At 41.5% G+C, this 23845-nt stretch overlaps 1 protein-coding gene across 1 annotated transcript in view; it reads right to left on the reverse strand.

The window, feature by feature from the left end:
* Positions 1–23845, reverse strand: part of ADGRV1 (adhesion G protein-coupled receptor V1) — a 321712-nt gene that overhangs the window by 158441 nt on the left and 139426 nt on the right. The window contains exons 69-82 of the mRNA XM_056849141.1: positions 22766–22915; positions 20446–20919; positions 19218–19361; positions 17964–18135; positions 17297–17432; positions 15468–16315; positions 13421–13538; positions 11617–11788; positions 9462–9704; positions 6631–7038; positions 4577–4761; positions 2980–3226; positions 1414–1553; positions 693–853 (exon numbers count right to left, since the gene is read on the reverse strand). Coding sequence (XP_056705119.1) covers positions 693–853; positions 1414–1553; positions 2980–3226; positions 4577–4761; positions 6631–7038; positions 9462–9704; positions 11617–11788; positions 13421–13538; positions 15468–16315; positions 17297–17432; positions 17964–18135; positions 19218–19361; positions 20446–20919; positions 22766–22915 — 3598 coding nt within the window. The remainder of the gene's footprint in view (positions 1–692; positions 854–1413; positions 1554–2979; positions 3227–4576; positions 4762–6630; positions 7039–9461; positions 9705–11616; positions 11789–13420; positions 13539–15467; positions 16316–17296; positions 17433–17963; positions 18136–19217; positions 19362–20445; positions 20920–22765; positions 22916–23845) is intronic.

Here is a 23845-nt window from a genome sequence, read left to right on the forward strand (position 1 = left end):
ACTATTAAAACTGAGGACCTTAATGTGAGAAAAAGTGCATATATTTAACTTGGGCTGTTTAAAAAGTCGTGTTTCAAAATTCCTGCCTCTCTTTTTGCAACCCTGCCTCTCTTTTTTCTCCAGTAAGGCAAGTTACAATTTGGGGTAGTAATTTGCTTTGGGAAAAGAGCCAAGGCAAGAAAAGAGCCCCACCTGAGCCCTGCAGAACTGCTCTGCTGTACAACGCTGTAATTTTTGTATAAGCTGCCATTTGGTGATCGGTAGCACCCAAGGATCTCGGGGGTAAAAATAGGTAGCTCCTAGAAATGTAATGCCTGCTCTCCCCTGCATCAAAACACCTTCTTGTACAATGTGATGCTGCTTTATGAGAAGAAACTTTTCTGGATGAGCTTCCATGACTAGAAATTATCTGAACTTTAGGCAGCAAATGTTATTATGTATCATGTAGTAGGTTGCCACTCACACGATTATGTGAAATGTCAGCTAATCCATCTTTTCATTCACATTTCTTCCCGAAGTTGCTAGAACACAATGTGGTAATGACATCTTGGCTTGTCTATGCTCCAGTCACTTGTGTTGACCCCCTACAGCACCCCTAAACCAGTCCATCATGATATTATGTTACATTATGTAAGCAGCAAGGTCAGTATAACATTCATCAGTATGAAAATAATAACAATATAGCAACTGACCAGAAATACAGATGAAACCAGATGAGAAAAAAGCTTCATTATAAGAGGACAAGGTGTCTGTCTGGGCATAAGCTGCATACAGAGATAGGTGTGAACATGAGCATTCCACATAATTTGAGGATTCGTCGATCACTTTACAGAACTGACTATCAGTCAACCAGCTGCAGAAGAAACAAAAAGGTTAACAATGTTCATTCATCTTCAGGTCAGTGATCAATAATCATAATAAAACATGGTCAACCATTAGTACAAGCAAAATACTATCACCTGTAAGCACAAAATTCTTCCATCCCAAGAACACCACACATTAGAAACTCCACACAAATGCGGGCTGAAGCCTACATCACACACAATATTGGAAAAAGGGATTGAGGGGACGTGAGGCTGAAGGTGAAAGATATCAAGACAAGAAAAAAGAAATCATCTGACTAGGAATGACGACAAATCTAGTGAAAAACAGATTCTGGAGCCAGATTTTTGTGTTTGGCCTGTACAGTTGGGAAGACTTGGGAGCCCTGAGAAAAGGTTTGAAAATATCTTTCTCCCACTTTTCTAGGTTAGGATCAAGGCCTAGTGGTTTGACTTGAGTTGATGACGTCAGTCAGTTCAGCAAACCTTTGCTAGGAGCTAGCAAGATCCAGTATGCCACTGCAGCTGCTATGCCAAGTCTCATAAGTTTCAAGCTAGATACACAAAACAAAACAATGAATGAAAAATATACCTTTCAGCAGCCTGATTCCAAAGGAGACACAAAGATTTACGAGGAACTATTCGGCTGTCTGGAGAATGAATTCGATAAGTAACATCATTGTTATCTTTCAGCAGAAGTGGGCTCAAATCTTTCACACTCAAGGAAAAAATCTGAAATAGACAAAGTGGATTCCCCCCCTTTTAATTCATACATGAAACATGAGGCTGCCCCAGTCAACCACTGGACTGCTATCTCAGCATTATCATCCCAGGGTCTTTGGCTGAGATTGTCCCCTGCCTTGCTGCTTGGGATCCCTCTGGAGGTACTGGAGATTAAACTGGGACTCAAAGCAAAGCATCCATTTTACTGCTAAGTATGGACCCTTCATGTATTCTAAGGTAAAGATCCCAATTTTCTCTCCGCTAGGGGCCCCAAGGACATTTTGGAGGACTTTCATTCATAGGGTCGCCATGAGTCGGAAGCGACTTGACGGCACTTAACACACACACACAGGGGCACCAAGAGATTTGAAACACAGCCCCATAGGCTTGAACTTACAGCTTAATGGGCAAGATCCTCGCAAAAACATCAGGCTTAAGCCACTGAACCACAGCCATGAACACCTTCAATCAGGCTTGTCCTCAAACTATGTATAAATTCCAAATATTATTTGTATCCCTTTGCATTCACCAAGGTTCTGTTGTAAACTAATCGTATTAACTGCCCTTATCATAATCAGCTTCTAGGGGAAAGTTTTGAGATTACTCAACTGATCTGCATTAAGAAGGTATTATTCAAAGTCCTATAACACAATCATAATCCAGCAAAATTAAAATTTTTCAAAGCTGCCATAGCCCTGAGAATCAAAAAGCTGTCCTGCTGTCCATAAAGTTTCAGCTGTCTGGCCCAAGGTTTGCATGATTCTATGACAAAGCAGAGGCTGGGATATCTGAACAATGAAACCAGCGCAAACCAGATGGTCCATGGTCCCTGATGCCCCCCAGCAGTCCCTTTGATGGTAGCGTACCTTGCAAACCTCGGGCCAGGCAGCTGACTCATTTGCAAGAATAATGCAGAACTGTGATGACATCACAATAGGTTAGCCAATGACATCAAGGGAAACAGTGCAAGCAGAGGGGACACAAGCAGAGGAGGAGAAAGGAGAAGGGAGAAGCATGATCTGGGCACTTAGTGAGCAGTCTGCTAACCAAGTTTATTCACAAACCATAAGCAAAGAGGCTTATTCTTTCCTTAAATTTGCATATCTGATGCAGTGAGCTGTTGCCTATCATATCTCACTGAAACAGTCTCAAAGGCCCAAGAATAGGCTGTGAGTTTATACTTCTATTGACTAATATGGCTACACTTCCAGATCACAAGTACATTACGCATATTTTTTAAATTTTTATGCCTCATGCTTAATCTTAAAAAAGGAAACACCAAATCTGTAGCATGGTAGGTAACACTAAGGATGTATGGCTGTGCACAGTACTTGGATGGGAAACTACTGGGGACCCCAAGTAAGCAGCTCTGAATTTTCTAAAGAAAACATAAAAGCCATCAGTCTGATCAATAACAACAATAATGAAGTCATACCTTATTTTTTAGGGCAGTTCCTTTATCACCGGTGATAAACCATTGCTGGCTGCTATACTCAGTAAACTGAATAAACCAACAGGTTTCATCTTTCGAATGAGGTGAATCGGAAATCTCTAACAAGCGTTCAGGTATTCTGATAAAGTCACCGTCTTTCCCATAAAATATGTGCCCATTGATTTGCTGTGGATACCAGAAATGGGCAGTGATAACAATGTAAGGGCAATGGTCAAGGATAGTTTTGCCTCTGTTAAGACAGAAGAGGGGGGAAATTTTACAATTGTGAAAGCAAACTTGTGAAGCAGGTGTACTCTTTTTTTTCTTGATAACTTTATTGGGCTGTTTGTTTATAATTAGCAATATTGTGTGTGTGTAAAGTGCCTTCAAGTCGCAGCCGACTTATGGCAACCCCTTTTGGGGTTTTCACGGCAAGAGACTAACAGAGGTGGTTTGCCAGTGCCTTCCTCTGCACAGCAACCCTGGTATTCCTTGGTGGTCTCCCATCCAAATACTAACCAGGGCTGACCCTGCTTAGCTTCTGAGATCTGACGAGATCAGGCTAGCCTGGGCCATCCAGGTCAGAGCAATATTAATAATGTTTTAATAATATTATAAGCAGGGAAACTTGTGATCAGAGATATTCCACATATAGGCATGCATGTCCAGATCTCCCCATCTATGGTTCTAAAGCCTCTCAGAGGCTTGAGCAGGTCACCTTCCCAACTTCCATCTGTTTCTCCCAATTTAGTCCAGATCCAATCCCATATTTTTAATATAGGTATAAGCAAGCAGACAATATTGTGTATTTGATATTTTTGTTCTGAAATAGTCAATAACCTTGAGGGAGCAACAAATGTGGTTCGCTTTTGTCTCTTAGGTATATACCCAGTGTGGTACTGATTCATGTATTCATGAATAATTTTGTTCAGTGTAGAGGTAAGAAGTGAACATTTTTGTGTCCTGATTTAATAAAAATACAGAATGGCAAAGCTCAATCATGGTTTTCTCTCCACCTTCTTTCCATAGAGCCACTATCCTTGCCTCCTTCAATGTGTGAGGCACAGCACCTTCTTGGAAAACTGTATTGAACAGTCTTTCCAAAGGCTCTGCCAGATATTATTTTGAATTTCTTATATAGTTCAGAGGACAGTCTGTGGCTTTCTGAGGTGTTACTATTTTAAAGTTTTTTTAATTGTCTACAACTTCTTTGATCGTTATTGATTCCTCCAAGAAGAACACAAGTTTTGACACCTGATGGATATATTTCAGTAGGCTAAGCTCTATTTCAGAAATCCTCATGTCAATCCAGTCTTATCAAAAATTAAAAATGTTATAACTCTATTTTTTAAAGATTTTACTATAGTAATTTTTGTCCAACCAAGATCTATACTGTTTCAGAGAATTATGGCATACACCAAAAACCACTTCTGAAGAAGTGAGCTATGACTCACGGAAGCTCATACCCTGCCAAAAATGTTATTAGTCTTTAAGGTGCTACTGGACTCTTTTCTACTACAACAGACAGACTAACACGGCTACCCATTGTGACCTAAAACCAAGTGAGCTTCATATTCTCTATGTGAAAAGTCTCTTTTACCTTACACCCAGTGAACCACACATTTCTCCAATAGGGAGAGAAAAGGCAAATTTCTCAGTAACATCAGCAAGGAAGCTGTAGCCCCGGGTATCCTTGCGTTTGGGATTAATAAGTGCACAAAGGATCTCATACAAAAGATTTCGGTTTGTATCTGTGAGTGGATGCTTCTCCACTTCAGACAGTACCTTAAAAAAGAAAAGTTGGTGAAATTATTCAGTGCAATGCAAGTGACAATCATGCAATTTTTCACAATTAAATTACTTGAGGAGAACAAAGATTTTCTAGGACTAAATTAACATTCTTTGCCTAAGTGTGTTACCTGGTGAGGATGAACTCTTTTTTTGTAGAGTCAGAGTCCTTTGTTCTTTCTAAAAATCCTATTCAGATTCTTTGAAACAGTATTAAAGCTATTAAGATTAGTTTATAAATTCAGTATTCATTTTCACTGGCTTGACTTGGAAATGACATTTCTGAGTGCAATTCTCTCCCCTCATGCAATCTGAATAAAATATTTAGGGACAGTACTATTCACACCAAATTGCAGACTGATAGGCAAATCTCTCCTTGTTTTGCAATCAATAAAAATTCTCCTTTGCTGAGGAGGCACAGTGAGATATGATAATATTGGTATATGAGCTTTTCCTCCGTTTATGCTGAGATCCTCAAGTGGGACATTGTGAAGACCTCTTTAAAAAAACAAATGGAGTGCGTGGGCGGTAGGAACTGAACCATGATTTCAAATGCACATATCATTTCTGAATTCCCTCCTCCCAATGTACCTGACTTCTGGTATCAGAACCATTCTGGGAGTGATATGTTTCAAAGAGCAGAGTACAGAGAGGTTAGATGGGGAAGGGCACAGGATGATCCCACCCTCCTACAATAAATAAAATGCTTTATTTTGGTAAAAAAAACGTACTGATCCAAACTACTTTGGACGGGATCAGGCAGATTAATGCAAACAAGGATAACCCAATTTAGTGCCTAACCTTCTTAACTCCACCCGATGCTTTCAGATAAAATCAAAGGCCTTGACTGATCTCAGATCCTGAGTCAATGGTTCTCCTGCATAGAGATATTTGACCCTTCCTTACCACTGAACTCTCATGTCTTGTCAGTGAAGCTACCTACCACAGAGGACCAAACCTGAGCCTCTACCTCTATTTCCATCTCCCTCACAGTGTATTCAGGCAAGTAAACCTGAGCCATCATGTTACTGGATAGTGCACAACCCCTATCTAACTGCCAAAAGATACAACCAAAGCTTTGGCTCTGTTCCCTGTAGGGGTGATTGAGTCCCTGTCTCCGTCCTCCCAAATCTGTACAAACATGTCTGCCTGCCTGCCGGTAGGTATAAGCAAAGCTTTGCCCTTGCCTAGAAGGCACAGCTCCCCAAAACAAAATAGTTTAACCAAAGAAGAACCATAAAGCCTTCACAAAGTCACTGGCATGGTACAATAATGGGCAGAAAGTGGAAACACCATACACAAAAATACTGGCGAACTTTTCTAGTTGGACAATGTCCTTGTTACACACCTATCTGCTACATTACCTCTTTCTCTATCCTTCCTAATGCCCAGGAAACTGAAAGCAGACATTAAGGCATTAGACCAACAGTCAGACTGCAACTTAATGGCAGAAATTAGTTTAGATTATATATATTAACAAGATCAAATAACAGGTGTGATTATGATCATATTTTAATTATTATTCAAATGCCCATCAAATGCCCTGCTTCTTAGAGGTGAAGCCAGTTGTTTTTACTTGAGTCACTATATGCAAAGAGAACTACAATATTCTCCACTAAATGTATATTTGAACCATTTCCTTTACATTTTAATGCTTGATAAACAGCCAGGCTTATTATCTTGGTAACAGGTTCTCTTTTCATAAAGTTTTAATTAGCCTTTAGAACTAAAGCAGCATTTTTTGTCACAGCATATCACCTGCAGTTTATCATTTTGATATTTTACACCCCCCAAAGAGTTACTGCATTCCCAACTAATTCTAGGCCAGCCATTAATCATTACAGAAAGGAGCACACAGGTATGTACCTTGTCGATTATGTACAACACTGCAGCAAGCTGCTCTTCCGTGCTTTCTAAGACTACTTTGACGTTTAACAACTGAAGGACTCTATTCAAAATGGTGTCATCAATTGGCTGGTAAAGCTGATCAGCTAGCCCCCAAACTGCTTGAGAGTTTGAATCAGACACAATAGTGATGTTGGCAGTACCATAGATGTCATCAACTCCGGCACCTCCAGTAGGATTAAAAAGCACGACTTGGAAGCGTTTAGGAAATGGATTTAAGGATCCTGTCTCCGGAGACAGCATTATATCCAGAACAGTATTTCTCTGTCCAGGTTCAAAGAACACTGTTCCCTCAGATCTGGTAAAATCTTGCCCAGAAATGGCTGGTGATATGGTTATACGACCAACAGCTTCAGGTCTTGTAAGCTCCTTGAAATCAAACAATAAACTCAAGGTAAGAATTCAACAATTCACAAAAACAGATTTATTTTAAATATACATTTATAAAGGTAAAAGTCACCCTTCTCATTTAGACAGACAATTTATACACTTATAGATATGTTCTAGTTGGATAACTTCTAAATATCAAGAAAATACAGAATTCATCACTCAATCTCTGGAAGCATGAGAAATGTGTGTTTGTCTGTGAAGCTGGTGTCTGAATGTGTCTTTCTGGGTTGTGTGGCCTGTGTCGATTATGTGACGTTTAAATGACAGGAAGAGATGGCACCAAAACATACTTTCAATTGGGATTTGTGAGAGTAGATAGTATCACTTAGGGCAAACCATCAGCATGGCACCTGATTTGGGGAACAACAGTTTCCACTGTTCTTAGTACTGATTATGGATATGTTCACGGCCTAACTAGTAAATAGTTTACCTTAGCAAAACTGATAGAAGTCTGTCTAAGTCAGTTTCAGAAGAATTGCCTGTTCTTTGGTAAGTGAACCAGTATGATCACTTACATGAATTGACATGTTAGAGAACAAAGTCACTGCCTTTGTCAGTTACTGGAAAAAAATAATTGTTCACTTCCCAGTGGCTTAGCAGAACCAGTAAACATGAAGGAAAAAGAGAATGATTTAAAAAAACCTAACCTAAAAATATTTTCAGGAGACGGAAATATGTACACCCTGGGAACGGGATAAGGATCTCAAAGTGAATTCTTTATTCTTCCTGCCTCCCCCTTGACTTCCTTTCCCTAAGCTCCTTCATGCTTTGGCATTTTGCCATGCATGCTTAAAACCACAGAGGTTAATGGACAAAGTATATGAGCCAAATCAGTTAACCTGCAGTCCCTATGGTTCCACATTTAAGTAACAGCTTCATGATTGTGACAGTTCCCTTTTCTCTAATAAGAACGCAAAAACCTACTGCTGCAGTGCCTGATAAACCCATGCACGATGTCATGTATTCGGAAAACAGATACACAAGATCCAAATGCCTTGGCCAGCCAGGCATCTGACTTATCAGGAGAGGGAAAAGTGAAATGAGAACTTAAGAAGATCCCTGCTGAATCAGATCAGTGGTCCATAATGCCCACTGGGGGGCTGAGATTAGGAAAGTGTGGGGAAGACCCCTGGGTGGTTGCTATGTTGCTACTGCAAATGCCTCTGCATTCTCAGCAGCAGCAACAATTACACACAAAATCATCTCAGCGTGGAAGCACCCAAAGTGTCCTCCAACCCTATTCCAGCAAGGTAATTGAGGAGCATACCACAAATACCCAGGAGATGCCCAGTAAAAGTAGCACAGTTGCATCCATTCACTGCTGTAGTTGGGTTGTTACCACATGCTGAAACACCGTGCCCATGTATGGCATACTTGAGTCTGGATGATATTTAGTGAAAACCAAGTATGACTTCTTTAACAAGGGTCTCAAAAAGACATCTTCAGTGTTGTTATGACAATACCCTCCCTTCACTGAGATATTAATAACTTCCATCACGATGAACAAGTCCTGTCTGCCCATTCTAACAAGCCAGTAAGACTGTGTGTCATGTACCCATGTGGTAGTCATCACCTCTCTAAGAGTCCTGTTTACATCCTCGCGTTGTGCACACTGAAAGATATCCCCACAGACACACTACTGAATGAAACCAAAGACACGTCCAGAACTCTGTTCCTTAACAGAGCTGCAGCAGATACAGACAATTTTTATCTGTAAAGCGAACTGGACACAGCCTGCCATTGAGAGTTCCTCTCATTTCTCCAGAGGTGAGAATGGAAAAGACTTTGCAGAACCAGATTAGCTCCAAGTAGATCCAATGGTGATGGGAAAGTGTGATAAATGCGTCAGTCACCACCCCAAAATAGGCTCCAAAATAAGCTCTAGTCTAATGCTTGGGGTGGATTTGTCATGAGTTTCCTCCACCCGCACTCAAGCCACTGTTCCTTCTCATCCTCACCACAACCTGCTGAGGTAAGTTAGGCTAAGAACTAGTCACTGACCCAAGGTCAGCGAAGCTTCATTGCTGAATGGAGATTTGAACCCAGGTCTCCCTACGTCTATCAACCATACACTAAGAACAGCCATTGTTTTAGGAAATATAGCCCGTGAGACTGTAACTCATCAATTCAACCTGTATCCATTTCAGTAGTTGCTGAAATGAATTCTAAGTATTTCTATGGAAAGGGGGGCAAGCTGGCATCTAGGCAAAGTTTGACAGTCAGCTGGTACTGTCTGAGATTACATTTTAATAATTTTAGAGGACATATATCAGTCCAATGATGGAGACTCTTCATTCTATTACACATTACTGTTATACGGTATTAGCACTTTGTGAGAAAAGTAAACATCTACTAACTTTTTCCTTTATTAGAGAAGAACAAAACACATGAAGCATTCCTACCTGAGTTCTGTAGTCAACAGAGATGGTAAGGGCTGGGCTAGAATCTCTAACCAGCTGGAGACTAATTAAAGTGGTTTTCTTATGGGCCACAGCCAGACGAGACCCCACAGCAAAACATATCAGGCCCCGAGGAGAGTCACTTTCTGGGACTAATATGTAGGCAAATCGGGAGCTATCGTTTAATGCCGCTCCTGCGCTCACATCGTAAAGCTCCACAAAAAAAGAAGTCTCAAATTCAGGTACCTGATAATCAAAAAGGAGATTCAAAGCTTTGTGTTCATTGTTAACAAAAGGCATATGTTAATAAAAAGGCACTGTTAATAATGTTTTCTCCTCTCTGAAGCGTTATTTTTGTGCCATATGCTTGTCATATCAAGGGATCAGCTCCACAAGGACTCTTGTAATTGAAGATCCTTGAAAAAGCAGTGAGGAAATGCTGGGTACAGCAGCTCTCTGGAATCTCCATGGCTGCTCTCAGGATCACCAGGACTTCCTTTATCTAAGGCATTCAGATTAACACTCTTGACATCATTACAGCTGTCATTCTAAGGCAGGAATAGTATGCCATGTAAATAAGCTCTTACTTGGAAACAATCACAACAAACTCTACTTTATGTGTCCTTTCATCTTTTTCTTCAAAGGGAAAAGATGAATCCCCTCAAAGTTTTAAATGTGCACACACACAAAAGAAAGCAAACTGGAACTATTGTTTTTAATCATCAAACAATTCCCAGGTTACAATTTTCAAACTGAAATTGGTTTTAAGGCACTTGTACATGAAGAAGCATCATCCAAAAGACTGTTCTGGTGAAAGGGACTCTCCACTAGTTGTATTAATGTTTAAAGAGTATTTCTTTGACAATATTTCAGCTCTCTTCAAATGCTATAATTGTAGGGATGTTCATAATATATCTGATAAACCATCCCCCCTTGCAGTGTATATCATTCACATTAAAGAGTTACAAATAAAACAGGTTCTCTAAAATGTTGCATTTTCAGTAATTCAGAAACATTTTAAATTTGTAATTTTGCTGGAAATCTCAAACTTCATTACATAACATATAGTATATAAGCATAACCGAGGAAGCAAGCAAGAACACATAATGCCAACCGGATGTGAGGGCGATCTGGCTGCGACATCTGTCACTCCACTGATCGCCAGGGTTGATTTGGCTGATCTGGCTGGCTAGACGGGTATCCCCTTCCCCCCCTTACTGCTCCATGTGTGTCCCTCCCAAAGCTGTGCGCTCGGTGGAAGAGGACGAGAAAGGGGAGGAGGCAGTGGTTAAACACTACTGTAGAGTGTCAACCAAGCATACTGGTTTGTTTGGTAGTGAGTGCAGAAGGTGAGGGAGACACAGACATGGTACTAAGCCATGGCACTAAGCAGCAAACAGCACAGTGGGAACAAACTCTTAAAAATTGGTTTGATGGTGGCGGGGAGAGCGAGCGAGAGAAAGCTGGAATGGCTAAATAACTTCTGCACTCCTGCACTGGACTGAAATGAGTGCTTGCAAGACACAGTAACATTAAAGTTTACCTGGACATTTGCTACTTAAGGCCTCTTCCTAAGTGAGGTTGATGCTGCTTCAGAGCCAATGGAATTATTGAGGTATGGTAATGCCAGAAAAGAATTTACTATTCCTCTAGCACACTCCCCCCATATCCCATAGTTCCTCTCCGTGTTCTATCCTTAATCACATCTACATCTGCCTTCACATCCAGGACAAAGAGGCAGAAACAAACTGCGCAAGGTGCAAGGGTCAATGGCCCATGGATGAACTGCTCTCCCTGCAGGTTTTTTCTTCTTAACAGCAACTTCAAGAGTGTCTGATGTGTATCCAAGCAGAGGTACAAGAAGATGTGAATAACATCATCCCATGATGTTTATATCCCCACATGAGTTCCTAGTTGCCCAACGGGAGAAAACTGCAGGTATGGGGGCAATCTGTACGAGGAAACTAGAATGGATGGAAAGGCTTAACCATTCAGTCCCTATTCAAAGTAGGGGTCCTACAGTTCATATTAATACTTTTTAAAGATGCAGGAAATCATAAATAGATCTCCTTCTGTCAGTTTGTCCCTTAGAAGACCTAAACATTTTGGATTTCTGAAGTGGCATCTAAGTAACTAATTCATTATAATAAATACTTACATTATCAGGCTTTATCTCAATAGAGATGATGCATTTTGTTTCACTGGCATTACAGGTAGTAACTCCTAAGACAGCCACCAGTTCATTTGCTAGATTCACACCATCTTTCTGCAGGATAACTGATGTTTCATTAAAAGTCACACGCCACAAGATTTTCACATCTTCGAAAGCCCTATCAACAAAGCAAATCAGTATAAATGCATCGACAGAAGTAAACACTCTTTTAGGAAAGCCTAAACCTTTCTCACATTTCCCCCCTTGTGTATTTTAAAATGGTTGAACAGTGAAATAAATACAAGGAAAGAAATACATATTTCTAGCGTAACATTTCCCAATACTACTCTGATTTGCTGTACAGATTAACTAAATTCAGGGCCAAAATATAAGCGACAGAGGCCATGGGTCCATCCCATGGCCGCCAACAGAATTTTAAAGCATTTGTAGTTCTTTAAAAACTGCCATGAGGCCCCGATCCTGATCAGGTGTATGGCATGGCAGCCCCAGGAGCTCTTGCCCCCCCCCCAAGCCATTTCAACTGTAGAACCATGGGGGTGCTTTTGCACTTGAAAAGGTGTGTATAGGGAAACGAGAACTCCTGGGGCTACTGTACCACATGTCTGATGTAGTTTGGGGCCTCATGGAAATTTTTAAATACCTACAAATGCTTTTAAATTGGTGTTGGTGACCACGGGATGGGCCCATGGCCTGCATCACTTGTATTTTGGTCCTTAGTCTGTAGGCTTCAATTCAGACCTTCAGTGCACGTCCATGTTAGGTTTCAGACCTGCAGCCTTGTACTGGTGTATTCCAACTGTTTCCATATGAAGATTAAAATGCTTTGAACTTCCCCATGGCTAACAAGTCAAAGTAAAGATGAGCTGGTGGCATTCATGGTCATTTGAGGGCTGGGCACAGTAAAATGGCATGGAATTGGACCAAGAAGGTATAAGAGGTTCCATGAGACAATCTCTGTGGTAGCAAAAGTCCCATGAAAATGTAGTGAGTATACCACACCGGCCAACAATATCAGTCACTGTAACAAATGAAGGTGCATACAGTCCACCCACCTTCTCCTTGACAAATATAAAAAGAAAAACATACCAAGTTTAGAGTGGAATATCTGACATATTGAAACCTTAGGATCTAAACACTAAGCATGTTTTTAATGAAAGGCTGCTTCATTTACTGTGCCATCCTAACAGGAGTTACACCTTCTAAGCCCATTGACTTCAATGACAACAAAGGCATGTTGGCCATATATTTAAGGGATTAACAGTGCCATCCTCAGGGTGTAACTCTGCTGAGGATGGCACTGTTAATCCCTTAAATATATGGCCAACACCATGCCTTTGGCTTCCCCAACATAAAAGATGAGGTATCCATTTACAGATGAATGTAGGGAAGGTTAATATTAAGGACATGCGAATTCTGAACCTAGCATCTCCAGCCTTAACCAACTGACCACTGCCCCTTAGTAGGATAAGCAATAAATCACACATGTGTGCATACAGCAAGGAAATTAATTTCACATCTCAGCTATTATGTATATGAGTCAGGCTGATAGAATGTTTAATTCTTTCATTTTTGTTCAGTTCTGGTAGAGCGGTCGACTCGTTTAAATCACACTCTGAATTTACGAGGCAAGTTTGCCAAATTGCACTGAGCTATTAGAGCATCTGAAAGTCAAAGATTTATTATAAAATTCCATGATAACCTCTTCTGCTAATAGCGGCATCGTTGATTTCAACCCAGCACATTACAGCATGTGGAGACAGCACTTTTTTTTATCAGCCGTTGCCTGCACCTGTTTGGTTGCCTGGAGACAATGAGCTGCACCTCCCTCTTCTCGGAATCCTCATCGAGCACAAGGCCACTTTGTGCCTCTCCAAAGAATCCCAGAATGCCGTTCTGAAGATCATTTCCTGGATGAGAAGCAGATTGCACAAAATTATTAGGAAGACTGTCAACTGTTTGATGAATGTTGGTATATATGGACTCCATAATACTTTAGTATGGTGGCGGAAAGTGCCGTCAAGTTGCAGCCAACATATGGCAACTGTGTAGGGTTTTCAAGGCAAGAGATGGTTTCCCATTGCCTCCCTCTGCATAGTGACCCTGGACTTCCTTGGTGGTCTCCCATCCAAGTACTAACCAGAGCCAATCCTGGTTAGCTCAGATGATCTGACAAGATCATCCTGGGCCCACCAGGTCAGGACAAATTATACTACAATGTTGTAGTAAATGGAAAAAACAATAACAAATTATGTAGCAAATGATGTTTCCCTATTAATGTCCTGTCATACCTTTCCTAAAGAATTTATGCAAAAGACTGAGATATTTACACAAACTTTAAGAGACGTGGTTATGTCTGAACCAGTATTTAGCTGAACCAGTACCCTATTCATATCTCCCATTTGAACTGAAACGGCTAAGAGACAAAACAATTTTCTGATTTAAGTGAATTAGAGCCAATTATTCTTGTTTTGTCGTTCTCGTGGAATAAGTAGGTATAACAAATTAGACTGAAACAAATTACATTGAATCAGTTATTTAAAAGCCACTGTATGCCATTAAGTGCCAGTAATTTAAGACACTGTGAGTATAAAGTGCTGTCAAGTCACAGCCAGCTTATGGCAACCCCCGCAAGGGGCTTTCAAGGCAAGGGAAAAGCAGCGGTGGTTTGACATTGCCATCCTCTGCAGAGTCTTCCTTGGTTGTCTCCCCTCCAAGTACAGTACCTGCTTAGTTTCCAAGATCTGATGAGATCAAGCTATACTATACCATTCTACAGCCCATTTAAAGAGACCCTAAAATCTCCCTGCGCCCTGATCTGGATGGCCCAGGCTAGCCTGATCTAGTCAGATCTCAGAAGCTAAGCAGGGTTGGCCCTGGTTAGTATTTGGATGGGATACCACCAAGGAATACCGGGATTGCTGTGCAGAGGAAGGCACTGGAAAACCACCTCTGTTAGTCTCTTGCCATGAAAACCCCAAAAGGGGTCGCCATAAGTCGGCTGCGACTTGAAGGCACTTTACACACACACAAAATCTCCCTGCAGGCTACAACCTTGAATTAATGTCCCTCTCCAAAAGCTATCATACCCTTACTGCACTGGCTGAAGCAGCTAATTATAGTTATATTGGCCAGCATTCACAAGTGCATTCTTTGCATGAACTCACTGGAAATTTGGGGAACTAGACATTAATTCTTTAATCAGTTAGCTGTTGTCTAAGTAGGTTGCACAAGAGAAGGACCCAAGATGAGCTAAGAAGCTGCACTAGAACTAGCTACAATTGTCAAATGGATCACTGGTAGTTCATCTGTCTGTCCATGTCTGTTCCTGTCCATGAGCAAAATGGTGTTGTCAATTACCTTAATAGGGTGATGTTAATTATCTTTGTTATAACATTGGAGCTAACAAAGCAAGGGTCCCCCTGTTGTGCATGCTGAAACTTTTCCTGGCACCCACGAAGTATTTTTTAAAAGTAGGTGGGGCCACCAAGGCTGTGCAGATTTCTAAAAACATTGCTGGCATCAGCCATAGGTGCATGCTTTCTTCAGGCATTCCTGAAAAGGCTACACCTAATTTTGCTCACTGACATTCAAGTTGAACAACTATGAAATTATGCTATTCCACCTCATAAATCAGTTCGATCTGTAAACCTAGCCCATCAGGGTACATGGTTGTCTTGGGTCCACTAGAATCATAAAAGAATCTGGCACACTGTAATTTAGTGTGAGTTGATTTCAATATAACAATGCCATGTACAATTACAGTGCTGTTAAATAAACGACAACACCCTCACCTGGCAGAATTCAATTATTTACTGAATAGATGAAAACAATATTACCTTTTATAATTATGGTTGCAAAACCTGCAAACCCATATTCATCACTGCCTTCCACAATCAGAGCTCCACCTTCAGGATCAGAGAGGGCAACATAAAAGAGTTCCTGTCCTTCAGGCTCATCGTCATCAAGAATTGTGACAGACACATGGCTTTCTCCTTCCCCATCCAGCAACATCACAGACAAAGACAGCTCTTCAAAATCTGCCCCTTCCATTGCCCACGTCAAGTTGGAAACCCAAGAAATAGTCTCAAAGGGGAATGCCCCTATCCAGCTCTGAGCATTTATTCCACCAAATGTTTTAATGGCTACTGAGACATTGCCCACAAACCCCTGAGTCCTTTTGATATGAATCAGAACTGTGTTTGATATACTGTGCTTGGAATCTTCTTCAGTGTAAATAACAGCAGGCCCAATGCTCAAGATTCCATGATGGATATCGTTGGCCAATAGGATAACTGATGCAACGCTAAATTCCGGATTCAGACGTGGATTCCATGTCAAGTCCAACTCCTGAGGAGCTAAAACTTCTACAGATGTTAAGTTCACGAAAAACATTTCATCTCCTTCTGATACGCTGTCATCAATTATCAAGATTTCAAACACAGCCTCCGTTTGAAAGATTCCAAAAACAAGCTCTCCATTATGAACAGGTTCAAAGTCTTCTAGTGGTTTGGCACTTCCTGCAACTGTCTGATACAACAATTTGGTGTAGTTGCTTTGGTAACCAAACAGTCTTTGTACATATAACCTGACCACTTGAACATCTTCCTGCACTGAAATATGCCTCGAATTAGGAGCAAATTGGAAGATTCCCATTGGCTCAATTTCAGCAACGGTGAAACCTGATCTACGACAAGAAATAAACATATGCAAGTTGAATTTGGGAAGAACATACATCTGTGGGAAAAAGTGAACTGAGACAATGGGGACACAAAAAAAGGGATTGGTACAACATAAGTAAAGATATTGTTACCTACTAACCCTTTCACTTCTCTGAAAATAATCTTCCTCCAGCCATATAGCAGAGCTTTGCCTTCTGCAACAGCCGAAGCCAAATCAAGTGTGGTGTGCAAAATTAAAAATCTACACCTTGAATTCATCTTAGTCTTTCAAGCTGAAAGACGAAGCATCATGCCCCCCTTCCATGGTAGTCTGAAATGCTCTGCAAAATCCTGTCCCTGAGGGTCTCATACTCTCCCTCATATACCCAACAGCATTTCAGGGGGCATTTTGGACTTCTGTGGGACAGTGGCAATGGGAAAATCATACTCCATGCTGGTGCCTTTGCATGGTTCTTAGTGTGAGCCTGCAGAGAAATCTAGTCATCCAACCCATACTCTACATGTATCTACTACCAGTTACAGATTAGTGCTGTCACCAAAGCTTGTAATTTCTTGCATTGGTATACAAACCTGGGCAACTCAAAAAGGCACCTTCAGTGTGATTTCTTCACCCTTCCAATTTCCTCGCTGCTGCATTACTGCTTTGACAGTAGTGGCAGAAAGACTGAGGGAGTTTTCTCTCTTCTTTACCCACTCCTCCTCTGGCCTGCAAAGCTGCTAATGCAACATCCCAAGAGCTGGGAGTTGTAGGATGTTTTCCTTTTCTTAAAGCACCTGAAATCCATACTAAGCATTTAGTATGGGGAAAGGAACCATGCAACTACTCATAACATATCGCTCTGTCTCTAAGCAGGTCTGACCTATAAAGCTGAGTATTCTGAAGTCCACCTGGCAATCATAAGCATTCACTCCTGAGATCAGGAGGGGTTTTTTTATTAGCTGCATATAGCTGCTGAGCAACACACAACCACCAGTAATTTTCTTACCTTAGCCAAGCCCCACCAGATACATTGCTGTGCACTTCTGATAGATGCACAGCAAATGCCTCTGGACTACTTGGGTTTGCAGTAATCTGAAATACAATTGCTCTGCTTGGTTCACCATGAGAAAAGGTAACTGTGCCTAGAAAAAGAAAAATATGAAGGAAAAGGACAGTAATTTGAGATTATTCCTATTTAACAATCATTTTACCGACTTCTGTCTAACACTGAAAGTTGGAATATTATCTCTTTGTCAGTGCTAAAAGAACCTTCTCCTTCTAACACTACAAAAAAAGAAGTGATCAGGATCCTGAGATCAACTCACTTTCAGGAAGACTTTTGAAATTTGGGCGACAGACCATGATCTAACTCACTCTAAAATGGCTCCTCAAAAACAATTTCTCTCTCTCTTTTTCATAGCTTCATTTAGACGTTTTTATTAAAAAATACCACACACACACACAGGGAAAAACACGCTCCATTCTATCCACTTGGATTTTCACCTTTGTTTAATTTAGACAGCTTTATCAGGATTCCTCTAAGAGTTCTGTGCAACTGTGTTCATCTGTCTAGGAGAAAATTCTTTCCTACTGTCCCCAACAAAAGCTGTTATATTATATCCTGTGCTGTTATATTGTTCCTCTTTGGGAAGGGGCAAAATTAAAACTCTCACCAGATGCTGGTGTAATGTTGCCTGGACGAAGGAACTCTGGAACAGTGCCAAGTGGATATCCAGAAGTCCAAATTACTGTGACCGAGCCATATAATCCTTCCCTAGTTATCAAAGCTTGAGTTACCCCTGTTGTGATATTTGTAACTCGCAACAGAAGAGAATCAAAGGCAACCTATCAAAAGAGGGGAAAAGACATGCAGTTTTACATGTTCATGACTGTTATTCCACTGGTAATAGCCATGTCATACTGAAGATAAATTTAGATTTGTGTATATCAATTTATCATATATAGAATATTGCTACCAGTAGAATATCAGATATCACTTGTAATACAAAGATAAATCCCCAAATCACAAATTTTTAAAGCAAGAAATACCTTGCATTCTCATTGCAGGGTATTCTTCTATGTAATTCAAAATTACCAGCCCACTCCTGAAGAGGGGGTGGATCTGCAGTGGCCAGGAGCCAGCAGCCACTGCGGAGGGGGGGAAAGCATGGTATAAAATAAAATACAGAAAAAAGGGGGAAATGCCCCTTAGGGAACAGTGAGGCTGCGCCACCCAAAAAGGTGCCGCAGCCCTGCCGCCGCTCAAGGGGGTGTTCCCAGGACGAAAGGGCTGTGGAAGCTGCCTAAAGGCAGTTCCACCTCCGGGAACACCCCCACCCCACCGGCACGGGCTTCCCCTTCTGGGAAAGCCCTGTCAGCATGGCTGCGCTGGGTCATGCTGGCTCCTAAGGAGCTTCCCCCCCTTCAGGAATGTGATCTACTTTATTAATGCAAAATTATGCACCCATACACCTACATGCAGAAGCAGAAAATAAAATGATATGGATTTTTCTCCTCTTATATAATCTAATGATATCTAATGAAAAACTCACTGAAGTTGTTGACAGGTTTGAAAGTGTGTAACAACCCCCCCCCCCATGTTATATTTTCTAGAATTAAGGGGGAAACCCTACTAGAATTCTACTTTTGAAAAGAGAACATAATGGAATACGATCCATGACAGATTCTGGAGTCCTGGTTTCCCTACGTGGCATATCCTAAATGCACAGCAAAAACAAACAAACATTAAACAAGTATTTCTCTCCAGTTTTACGAGTGGGTACATTTATAACTAACCCAAATGTTTCAATATCTAACAATCAGAAAGCATGCTAGTCATCACATTCATTTTAATATCACCTCTGTATCCATATTAGTGGGTTTGTTCTGCCCTCTGTTGGTATAAATATTTACAGTAAAGCTCGTACCTGAGAATTGGCAGCTTCCTTGGGAACTGGAAGAGAGACTGAAATTGCTGTCTCTACTATTTTAGGCACAATATTGGCACGGCCATTAAACAGGCTTACGTTGTTCAATTCCAGAGTGAAATTCAAGCCCAGGGGGAGAAATACCTTGAAAAGAAAATTGCTTATATAACTGTCCTCAAATGGCACTTATGTAGAGGACATTCAAATCAGCAAATCTACAAAGTTCTCTAAAAGTAAGGCCAGTTTCAGAACACAAACAGTGTTACTTTCCCAAAATAGTTACAGATAAGAATGTTCAGATTATGAATACCAGCAGACAGCAAACTTCATCTCAGGTGTGCACTAATGTACAGAAAGTAGTCCAAAGCGTATTGACAAGATTTCCTAAAAATATTTCAAGTGAATGAGATGTTTGTGTTTCTTATTCTTTTTTCCTGACTTAAACAGCTATTCTCCTGATTCACTTTATCCTATTTTTTAATCTTTGTTTGTGCTTTCTAGAATGATTAAATTAAAAAAAAATCTGTTAGCTGCCTTCGGGCTATTAGGAGAATGCTCTTTAGCAAGAGCATGTGCCTTTCCAAAATCGATCCAGGAAAATATGTAGTTACAGGTGAAGAGCTTAATATTGCCAGTTTCCTTCAGGAAGACCTGTTTGCCCATCAGAAACAAATGCAGGAAAGGTGGCCTCTCAAGTCACTGCAACCTAAATAACTTCACTGGAAGCAACAGAGATTTTCTATTCTTCTCCACGAAAAGGGAAATTCTGGCATATGTACAGGCACTCCTGACCTGCACATGTTTAAGTTGCCCTTCTTCCAAAATAAAATGTCTGAATTTCTAAGGCTGCAACCAGGTTCAATAACAGAAGAAGAAGAAGAGTTGGTTCTTATACCCCACTTTTCTCTACCTTTAATAAGTCTCAAAACGGCTTACAATCACTTTCCCTTGCCCTCCCCACAACAGGCACCTTGTGAGGTGGGGGGGCTGAGTGAGTTCTGAGAGACTAACCCAGGGACACCCAGCAGGCTTCATGTGGTGGAGAATCCAACCCAGTTCTCCAGATTAGAGTCCGCCACTCTTAACCACTACACCACACTGGCTCTCATCAGCTGGCCACAGCTGTTGCTCACAAAAGATGCTATGCTACGTATGCAACTCCACTTCTAACACTGATACAGATATCAACCAAAACAATGTTATTAAAATTTGACAAGAAGTTACAGACCTGGGGATGTATTGGCACTGTCTTCACTCCATAACTGGAACCTTCTTTAACTAGCAGATGCCCTACTGTATTGGCGGGAGCGATTAGCTGTTCTTGACTGGAAGATAAAATCTGATACTCTACAATAACATCTGCAAAATTCCCAGCGTGCCGTGTTACATTAATTTGGATGTGTCGGCTCAGGTCTTCCTCTATCAATACTGACTGCTTTTCAGAATACAAGGCAAATACTCCATAGGGTTCATCATTTGCAAAAACAGTGAATCTAGAAGTACTTTTCTCCCAGTCCACATCAGCTCCTCCTTCCACTGAAGTCAGCTGTACCACATAATTCTCATCTATTTCAGGAACATCATCAGGCAATAAGGGAATAACAATTTCAGATGTCCTCTGCTGATCAAGAATGATGACAGAGCCACTGGTTAGGAGGAAATCATCAGCAGTATCAGAATCACTACTCAGTTCCCAGTGAACCTAGAATAAGTCAAAATCATATATTCAAAACCACATAAGACCTTCACATATATTTTACATATGACATAGAGTTCATTTTAAACTGAAAATATATTCTCCACAAAATATATATTTATTTAAGCTATTTATAGTTTCTCACTGAGATTCAAGGTAGATTACATAAAGTCAATAGGATGAGACATCTAATAAGCAGTGTAATAGCACTAGGATTGCAGAAATCTAAAAGCATCAAGTATTAGATATGGTATGTTAAAAAATGCAAAAAATGGTATTACACAAGTAGCAATGTAGTGAGCAGGATAATACATATAACAAACAGATACACAGACATTTAAACATCTTCCTGAACCATTCCATTATAATATAGCCCTATTACCTTGACAAAAAATTCTGTTTTACTGTATATACTCGAGTATAAGCTGAGTTTTTTAGCCATGATTTTAGGCTTAAAAAACTCACCTCGGCTTATACTCGGGTCAATACGGTAATTCGCCTGCCGGGCCCTCTCCCAGCGCGCTCCCGCCGGCCAGCTGATGGGCGGGCTGTCCCGCCTTCTACCCCCCACCCCACCCGATCGTGCCTTCTGCGCGGTGGCGGCTTCTTCCGCCCCCACCCGATTGCGCCTTTTGTGCAGCAGCGGCAGCTTCTTCCCCCACCCCACCCCACCCGATCGCACCTTCTACACGGCGGCAGTGGCTTCTCCCCCCCACCCCACCCGATCGCGCCTTTTGCGCAATTGCGATCGCGCCTTTTGCTTGGCGGCGGCTGTTTCTTCCCCCCCCCACCTCACCCGGGCCGGTCCTCCCGCTTGCCAGCTGACCCTGCGGGGTCTCCTGCGCGCAGGGAGGGGGCCGCCGCTGCCACCGCCTGCCTGCGCGCCTGGAGCCCGGTCAGGTAAGCCTGCGGGGGGGGGTGCATTTCCCCCTTGGCTTACACGTGGGTACCTAATTTTTCCCCATTTTTGGGGTGAAATTAGGCACCTCGGCTTATACTCGGGTCGGCTTATACCCGAGTATATACGGTACTTAGTTTGTGGAGTGTCAGAAACCTGGAAGCCTTCCTGACCTCATCATGCTGGCCATTCCACATGGTGGAGGCCACTACAAAGAATGCAGATGTACGGGCAGTTGTTGATCTTGCCCATTTACAGGGTTACGTGTGCAGAAAGCCCTGACCAGATGAGCAAAGTCATGACAGAACACAGGAGGATGGGCAGTCCTGCATTTATGAGGAACCAAGGCCATGCAAGGCTATGTACGTGATAGCCAGTATCTTGAATTGAGCCCAGTAACTGGCGGGCAGCCAACTGAGTGATTGCAGAATGGGTGTAATATCCATGCTCCAGCTAGCCCCTAATAATAACCAAGCTGTGGCATTCTACACCAATTGAAGACTCCAAGTTGACCCATGGGGAGACCCATGCCGAGTGCATTACAATAGTTAGTCTTGATATTACTGCGGCATGGATCCAGATGGCCAGAACTGCCAAGTCAAGATACGGGACCATCTTCCAGGCTGAACTAAGTTGGAATAAAGCTTTTTTTGGTGGCTGCATTAACTTGCTTCTCCAGCAGTAATGCTGGGTTCAGTATAACCCCTAGGCTCTTAAACAAGTCAGCAAGGGTCAGCTATAAATAAATAAATTTTTCTGAAGGACAATTCAACTCCCCATATGCCTGCTATTCTATATTGACAGCTCTGACGAGTCCTGGATCATGTGGTCCATCTCTTTTCCAGATCATTTTACCATAGAATAACATTAAAATAGAGGGTAAACCCAATTCCCTGATAGTCAGCTGTCAAAGAATTGAGCTTGCAATGTTGTGAGCAGCTAAGGAAAGATTACCGTGATGTTCCCCGTGGTGCCTTGAATTCGCATTATAAAAAGCACAATGTTCAATGGTCCTTCTGATTCTGATGGCTCTTCATAGTATTTTTGAAATAATGATTCTGGAGTAAACTGTATGATTCCATTAGGATCACCAAATTTTTGAATCTAAAAAGAAACAGACCATGCAAAACCATAAAATAGCGCGTGGGCAATAACTGGTTTCCCTATTTTGTGGGATAAGGAAAATTCAAACAAGTCAAGTATAATCTTGTGATATATTAATTTCATGTTCACCATGAAATTAAAAATCATGCCACGAATTCTGCCAAACGGACAGTGGGCTTTTGTTTGCCTCCTCCCCCACCATGCCACGTGGAAAAATCACACGTGAAAGTAAAGGAAGCTTCAAAGGCATTTTGTGATATTACAAGACCAAACAACAATGCTCCAGAACAGACAGCAAATAAACACAGCAATATTTTGGTGGATTGCATTAAAGAAGTGGCACATGGGTACACATACTCTCTCCCCAAGTCCTATTTCCCTAGTCTTCAAAGGTTCTGTGCAGGGCTGTTAATCAGTTTAAAAAAAAAAAAAGTCCTTGCTAACCATGCTGGTGATTGTGGGTCTTTCACACGCTCTCCCCTGCCCCCAGCAGTCCTTTCCAATTCTCTGAAAGTTCATGGACTAACAGCCATGCAGATGGGGAAGCTGCAGTGGGGAGGGACAGGCCAAGAAATCTCCCATTCTGCCTTTCCCATCAGAGCAGCTCTGCTGTTGGAAGGGGGGGAAGAGGACTCTGATTCCTTTTCTCCTCCCCTCTACAGCCCCCCAATCCATGTGGCAATTAGCAACCTTGGGGTGGGCAAGACGGAAAGGACCATGATCCTTGCATTTGTGGATTTGGAGGATCCATCCAACTGTCTACTGCAAACCTAGATGATGGAGACAATGATCAGAAGAACTGGATGGAGCATCAGTTCTTTCAATACGCTGAAAGGAATTTATTTATTTTAGGATATGCCTCATTTTCAGTTATAAGGTACCCACACATTTGTATTTAATTATATTGTTAAACAGCCTCCAGCAATTGCA

The sequence above is a fragment of the Euleptes europaea genome, chromosome 4 (genome assembly GCF_029931775.1).
Source record: "Euleptes europaea isolate rEulEur1 chromosome 4, rEulEur1.hap1, whole genome shotgun sequence".
In the NCBI taxonomy this organism is placed as follows: Eukaryota; Metazoa; Chordata; class Lepidosauria; order Squamata; family Sphaerodactylidae; genus Euleptes; species Euleptes europaea.